The sequence below is a fragment of the Mytilus trossulus genome, chromosome 3 (assembly GCF_036588685.1).
Source record: "Mytilus trossulus isolate FHL-02 chromosome 3, PNRI_Mtr1.1.1.hap1, whole genome shotgun sequence".
In the NCBI taxonomy this organism is placed as follows: domain Eukaryota; kingdom Metazoa; phylum Mollusca; class Bivalvia; order Mytilida; family Mytilidae; genus Mytilus; species Mytilus trossulus.
Genome location: NC_086375.1, coordinates 57,321,031 through 57,329,349, shown reverse-complemented (window position 1 = coordinate 57,329,349; position 8,319 = coordinate 57,321,031). Strand labels below are relative to the sequence as shown.

Below are 8,319 nucleotides of genomic sequence, written 5' to 3'. Positions count from 1 at the left end.
AGCGAAAAATCAGGAAGGGATCTCATCCGCAGTGTTGTCTGTGTAACAAACAGTGACTGAGTCTTCTCCTTTGTAGCAAGCACACATACTTACGTATTTCCCCAATGTGAATGTATTGCTCAAGTGATATTTTTGGTAATTTGGGATTACCCACAGTAAATAAGAACATAAGGAGGTAGTTATCTTGTATATGTAATGTTTCGGTGTTATCGTGGCTAATACGGCATATAATACTTCATTTTGTAATAAGTCAAACACTTTATCTCAGGAACTCAGCTAAACCTCAAGTTGAGTTAATAGTTTTACTCAATTTTAATTTAAGATTATTTTTGCCCTTTTTGCTTATATTTCACTTTTTGTTGTCCTTTTTGAAAAGATGATGTTACCAGATAAGTGGAGTAAAGTGTTCATCCTTTCCTAATATAAGTATAGATTATAACATGCCTTTTTCCATATTGGCCCTGGTATCATCCCGAGACTCCCATATCGGCATCGAGGCTTTAGCCGAGGGCCGATATTGGTCGAGGGATGATACCCGGGCCAATATGGAAAAGACATGTTATAATCTTTTTATCACATATTTAAGTTCTGCAGAAAAGAGAAAAAACGTAAATTATAACAATTTTATGATACATAAAAGGTAAAATCTTAAGCAAATAATCACAAACGTGTTTTTGAGGATGCAATGACGTAACGTCATTTGGAACAGGGCACAATATGGATATGTCTTTTTTGCCCCGGGCAATTTGGAGGTTATTGCATATGCAAAACCTACGGTATTCATAACAAATATGTGATAACACTCTTTATTTTGCATCTAAACGGATAGTATTATTATACCATTTGATTAACCCCATTGTGAACAACGTTTGTAACTAATATTTGATTAATAATTGGGACGCAAGAGGTCACATTTTCAGTGATAACACTTATTTTTAGATCAAATACCAGGGCTTTTTTTTTTTTATCAGCGGACCACTTAAGGCCATTAGACTGAAAAACTTTGACATTAACATGGCTCAAATATAGGTAATGACCATCAACCTTTTATGAACTATGTAATAATCTTCACGTTGTTTAAGCAGTGGTTTGATACATTGACCATACAACCCCAACTAATTTGTTGACCTTTACCTGTTCCGTATTTGCCATATCTATTGGATGAACCACTAACACTGTTGTCTTTTGACAGTGTAGATTCCCGTTGAATCCCTTCACAGTATAAATATCCTTGGACACAATAAAAACGAAAAACAAAATAATTGAGCGAAATACATGATGCATATAATAAATAATGGAAATGTGCCAAAGAGACAACAACTCGAGCAAAGAATAAAAAACCACCTGTAAAAGTCCACCAATACAGAAAATCCCACAAACGTTGTCGGACTTCAGCTGGCCCCAAAGCGAACATGTGTGCTAATTCAGTGAAAATGACGTGATGCTACAACCTTACACATATAAATGAACCAGAATTCAAAACACAAGACTAGCAAGGCCAGAGTCTCCTGACTTTAGACAGGCGCAAAAATGCATCGGGATTAAACATGTTGAGTGAGATCTCAACCCTGTTTAAAGAAATTATGAAGTATGGGTATTGGTCAGTTTGGATAAGGAGGTTATATAAATCTAATATAATATAATATCCTTGTTTTGGGTGATTGCCCCCCTCCCCCAACATTTGAAACGATAAAGTTCAAACAAAGTGCAAGCAACTATGCAAACCTAATTCTAAGTATTGTAAAACATATTTGATTGTTTTGGAAAACCCTGATGTAATAGAGTGTTTTATAGTTGTATAGAGGATTTTTTTTCTCTCCAAATCGTTGTTTTATCAAATTAACACCAATATCTTTTTGTCTTTTCAAAATACGGAGCCTCATCCCTTTGTTAGTCTTGTATGTGTTTTCATTTTGGTTCATTCATATGTTTTTGAGTTAAGTGTGACGTCCATTTTCACTTAACTAGTGCACATTTTGTTTAGGGGTCAGCTGAAGCACGCCTTCGGATTATAATTTTTTTTTCTGAGCTGAAGACCCATTGGTTACTTCGGACTGCTTTCTGCTCTTTTGACACATTCTGAATTTCTATTCTCAATTTTTTTTTAATTATAATTATCTTCCCGTACCCTTAAACATCGACAACTTTTCCATATATTTCCATATAAACCTTCTAGGTTTCCCTCGGTTTTAGTTTGTTACCCCGATTTTGTTTTTTGTCCATGGATTTATGAGTTTTGAACAGCGGTATACTACTGTAGCCTTTATTTATAAAACAGTATTAATTGTTAAGTTATTTTTGGCCACTCATGTCAGGCGTACACAGATGTACCCCTAGTATATATATACATATGTTATTTGTATAATATAAACTACATACATTGGGTAACATTCAGCACAGTCCCGAAAGTTAATAAGAATTTATAGTGTTTGATCAACAATCAATATTTTTTGTCGAATATATGTAACGAATTTATAATACATAAATGATAAAAAAAAAAAAACGTATTCAAAGTACTTATCACTGAATCAAAATTTCCTTAACAGTAAAAATTACCAGAATTTCGTTTCATATGACTTTAAATTACAGTGGTCTCCTTGTTTTCACCCTTTTACTTTATAAGATTTATGGAAGTATATTTACGACACTCAACTCTAAACAGCTTAACATTGAAACTATAAAATTGTATCCAGGTGAAATATGGAGTAGAAATGTACACTGCGCACTGTTAGAAAGTTCAGGTGCAATGCAATGTGCTGTTTCTCGAAGAAGAAAAATCAATTATATTGAGTTATATCAAATCTTTAATACCAAATGGAAATGACATAGAGACAACTTTCGTAAAAAAAAACCTAAATATGTTGTCTTTGTGCAAAGAGAAATGGATTGAAGGGGTTTATTAAAAAATTATGTTTCACAGATTCAGCGAAAGATTCAGTGATGTCGAGTAGTTAAGTTTGAAGTAGTCGCCGGACATAATTGTTTTCAATCAACCGAATTGTGTGTCAGTTCACATTGTGTACAAACTGCCACATGATGACACATAGACAATTTTCGTATTGCATTGTGACTGTAACTAAAACCCTGTTGACCAAATATAGACTCAAAAAGAAATGATTTTGGAAATGATACTAGTATCTAAAATTGTTTTAAATGTTACGGCACACTATTTGTGCTGACATGAATTATCATTGATATGGTTATATTTTCAAATTAACTGTTTACAAAATTTAGAATTTTTGGAAATACTAAGGCTTTTCTACCTCCGGCATATATTGCCCTTAGCAGCTGTTTTTGCCGAAATTTTTATTCAAGAATTTTGGTGCTCAATGCTCTTCAACTTCGTATTTTATTTTGCTTTTTTAACTTTTTTGGATTCGATCGTTACTGATGATTCTTTTGTAGACGAAACGCGCGTCTGGCGTATATACAAAGTTTAGTCCTGGTATCTATGATGAGTTTATTTACATGTTTCGCATTTCGCTTTCTAAGTAGGATTTAATTTTATCCCATTATTTACTTTCCTTGGCGGGATACCTTCCATTAATTCTTGAATAAAGAAGGTAGTCCATGGGCAGTACAAACGAGATGTGTCGGTAACGAATGCTCCTGTCGATCTTCCATTTACAGAGATTGAATTTTGAACAAGGAAGCTTTTGAACTTTAAATTGCAAAGAAACATCCATCTCGCTAAAGATTTGCGGTCGCCACCCGGATTAAGATTACTTCCCATACCAGAGCACCGGAGTTTATCCCTTTTTGTAGAGTTTGTTGTTCGGCCTTTGGTTTTATGTGTAGCGTTGTGGATTGTTTATTTTCTTTTTGTCTGGGTTTTGTCCGTCTTTCTTCGACTCATTGGTTCCATATCTTTAAAGTCTCATGTTTGTAAGTGGTTGGTATACTAAATTAACTATTTGGAGTAAAAAGAACAAAACGATACACGAACAAGAAGAAAAAAAGTATTATGAGTTATAGACTGAGAAAAAAGCGTGGAAAATTTAACTGCTATAGCTTTCGGCTCTCGCAACAGTCCAACCGACAAACAATAGCACACAAAACACAACTTTGAAAAGTTAAGACTAAGCAACACGAACCCTACAAAACATTTGAAGTGAATTCAGATGATCCGGATGGGTAAGCAGATCCTGTTGCTTATGTTTGTTAGTATAAATAAAGGCAACAGTAGTATACCGCTGTTCAAAACTCATAAATCCATGGACAAAAAACAAAATCGGGGTAACAAACCAAAACCGAGCGAAACGCATTAAATATAAGAGGAGAACAACGACACAACACCGAAACGCAACACACACAGAAACAGACCAATCATCAGACAAAACACCACGAGAATAACAAATGTAACATGAAAACCAAATACATGAATTTGGGATAGACAAGTAAACTCGGTAATAAGTCTAACATTCGTAAAAAGAGGACGATAATACAGTTAAGGCATAAGAACCAAACCCGCTATCATCTGTGAAACGGATATTCCATAGCGCTCAACCAACTCATGATGGCGTCTGTTAAATTTGCAAAGGGACGATTTAATCATTGGAACTCTTGGGTTAATAGCTTACTTGTGAGCAGCGCTACTCTCTATGAAGGAAATCATGATAGAAAATACCAGTCTGGGAATATCGTATCAATCGGCGATATATACTCTGTATGCAGGCGCTTCCTGAATGTTGCTACATAGAAATATACAGTTCACAATTGGGAAGTTGAAATCATCTCTTTCGTGGTAAAGTTTTGTTTCAAATCAACCCTTAATGTAAGTCAAGATATGAGACAGACTTAACCTTATCGTTTGTATCTTTGATCTCAAATTTGATGTGATAGATACGTTCAACATAGTAACCAAATTTTGAATTATTTAGTGAGAGAACATCATCTTGATAGCGAAAATAAAGTTAAAGGATACTGATACCTTCTTTACTTTCTTCCTAAGAAGTTTCAGTATGAAGTCAGCCTCATGTGATTAAAGGAACAAGTCGACAAAAAGAGGGACACAGTTTTTTCAATGGAAATGCCGATAATTTGTGGAAAAAAACACATCCTTCAAACGTACCAAATATGATGTAATTCGATACATCAATCATCTTATTAATGTCAGTTTCAGAGAATCTTTTGTTTGAATCATAGTGATTATTACAATGTAGGTTTTGTCCCTGCCTAACACAAGTCACTTGTTTCTACTTTGACCATTCTTTTTTTTATGAAACTAAGCAAGACCAACTCTTTCAATTCGTCTTTAAGTTTGAAATCGGGAATACTTGTGTAAAGCGTAGAAAGTCAAATGTTTTAATATTATTGCAAAATGAAAGAGTCTCAGCAACACATATATGTATTATATGTATCTTTATTGAAAAGCAAATTCATGAAATATAGACAAAGCTTTTAATCAATATTTGATAACATGTTATGTCATATACTAACAACAGAGAACAAACAGTTTTAAAAAGACTTCTAAACGATTAATTCACTGTAAACGTCGCCAATATATGATATTTTTTTTAAACCTTCAATTGGGGCACTGGTGGCAAGGACTGTGCTAGTCGATAACAAAATATAGTTTAGAACATGTATAATAGAAGCAAGAACAAATCTTGAGTTTTAACCAAGACAATAAATCAGTCAGAAGCTTTGTGTTCTTATGCATTCCGGTTTGATAAACAAGTCATACTTTCCAAAACTCACGTTTAGATGACTGTGAAAAATATCAGATACGTTGCTCACTTGCCTCTACATACCCGCATGTTGACAAAGGAATGTCGTGAAATAGTCATTTTTTAAATGTTATTGATGCATTTGATATTTAAACAACATCCGGAAAGAAGCGACCATGAATGGTGAAAGGAAGTGACGTATTTAAGTAACCTCTATTCATCACAGTCATTGTTGTAGCATTGAGTATCATCAGATAACTTTCTTTCTTTGCTCCATCAAGAACTGGAGTGAGTAGAACACCGTCGTCCTCTTCCGTAGAGTTTGGTCTTGGAACAAACCACATTTCCATTGGAAAATGCCCATCCAATGACCAGGCATTGTCCTTATTTTTTCCACAAGTGTCTTTTTTCAAAAGTGCAGTTCTAGCGAAAGATTTGAAGTCTTTTTTAAATGAAACGCCATAAACAAAACAATGCTTTTTATGTCTATAGTTTTCATTGATAGCAGGAATATCGAAATAGGTTAGAAAAGGAAACGACGAATTAGGTGGAAATTTTGTTTCTATGGCTGTTTTTGATTCTACGTTTATAGTATATCGACTGAAGAGTGGCGTATAGTCTGCCTTATTTCTTTTGTTTACATCTCTAATTACACCAACCTCAAAAGTTGTGGCGAAAAATGGATCTTTAGTTGTGCATATATCAATTATAATTTTGTTATCTTCTTCGTAAGCATTTGCATGATGTGTAGGGTTAGTTATTGGTGTGGAGATAGCAGTTACTTTACCAGTTTTTATCTCAATAACGTAAAAATTAGCTTTTTCTTTGGGAAACCATTGGAGCCCAGAATAGGCATCTGCATTTTTCAACATCCACTCTACATTCACAAAATACGGTGCAGCAAGCAGAATGACGTAATTTTGAGTAACAGAAAAAGAATGCATATAAGGTGCCTTGTCAACTCCCCATTGTGCAACTAATTCCCTTTCATGTGTAGATTTTATTCGCATGAGTGATAATCGACTCTGAACTCCAGGAAGAACACTAACGCTGGTTAAAAAGGTAAAATGGTGTCCTGTGCCGTACTCCGGAACTGGATGGGCGGACGACATCAAACTAACGAAGTCTTGTGGAACTGATGGTTTCATTGCATTTACAGGTGAAATGGTTCCAACCGTAAGTGGGTCTATTTGGTACATTTTCCATGTATCTGATAAAGTTGCATATTCATATTGTCCCGTACCTGAATTCAAAAATCGATAAACGTTGATATTCATATTATCCATTCCCTTCAAGAGCCCAAGTTCCTCTTGCATTAAAGAAAATGGTGGAATAGGCTTCTCGAAAGTTAAGTAATTGTCAATATTGTTTATTTTTATGGAATTGTTATAGACAGATGAACGCACAAAATTCGTTGAAAAAGATGCTGAACCATTTCCATAGAATTTCCAACTGTGAATCTTTGAAAAACCATCAAAAGCATGTGTAAAATTTCTTGGTCCATTTCCAAACATCCCGGGACCGGTTCGTACCTGTAAATAATATTAATGAAAATATAGTTCGTGATCGACGTGAAAACACTGAATGTTTTTATAACTAAATAATAATTTGCAGCGTATCATAAAGTAATTTCGCTTTTGAATACAAAAGTTTACATATTAGTTTACCTCTGAAATAAATATAATATGCTCATCTCCATTACTAATTGTTTTTAATGAACCCCAACTGTGTTCGCCTTCTCTGCAGCTTGTTTCTATATTCACTAAATGCAAACTTCACAGAAGTTCTTCTCAATATGAATGAGAAGCCTTTTACTAAACCTTCCGCTTTAAATTGAAGTGACTATATTTGACTGTATAAAGGCATGATTTTTATAGCAGGGCAAATATTGATTTATTTAAACTGGCTCTTGTAAAGCTATGATGTTAGCAACTGAAATTCAAAATGATAACATTTTTGTAAATGACATCTTTTTCATCTGGGACAGTTCATTTTTTTCTATACATAACAAGTATGTGTGTGTGTCTGCTTGTTTTTTAAGAGTAAAGCATTTGAAAAAAATATGTCTCGTGATTTTTTATGTTAAACTGCTTGAAAAATACATTGAAAGATCATAAATTTCAAAATACTTATTTGAAATGTAGGTCTTTAATTATTGAGATATATATAGGTTGATGTGCAATGTGCAATTTTTTCAGTATTAGGATGGATACCAATGATTTATTCAAGAAATTGAAAATATCTTACCAGTGAACCACGTAGCCATTTCGGTAATGGATTTTCAAAAACTATCCGTTTATCTACGAACGTTTCCTTGTTGTCATAAAAGAGTCGGCTAAAATCATCTTCTAAAGAACTTGAAAAGCCAATAAAGACGGCCGCCAAGGCAAAAGTAACGAAGTTCACCATTTAATAATGTATTTTAACCAGTTCTGTTCTATCACTGAACAGAATGAAGTGAATTTATAATGTGGAGATTCACTTTTATATGTATTTGGTATCTTACTTTTGATAGTGACCGCATTACTATATCATAAACTGACATGCCCTATAATTACCTTCTACGTGATATGATGAGGAGTTGTCTCATTGCCAATGATACCGCAACTTATTTTTTTTATAATATAAAAGTAATGCTTTGTCATTATGT

The 8,319-nt window shown here is 33.9% G+C and overlaps 1 protein-coding gene across 1 annotated transcript; it reads right to left on the bottom strand.

The window, feature by feature from the left end:
* Positions 1-5,547: 5,547 nt before the first annotated feature.
* LOC134710898 (beta,beta-carotene 15,15'-dioxygenase-like) lies at positions 5,548-8,078 on the bottom strand. The gene is made up of 2 exons (XM_063571306.1): positions 7,917-8,078; positions 5,548-7,201 (listed from the first exon to the last, which is right to left on the bottom strand). The coding sequence occupies exons 1-2, from the start codon at positions 8,076-8,078 to the stop codon at positions 5,819-5,821; spliced, it is 1,545 nt and encodes a 514-aa protein (XP_063427376.1). The 3' UTR covers positions 5,548-5,818.
* Positions 8,079-8,319: the final 241 nt, after the last annotated feature.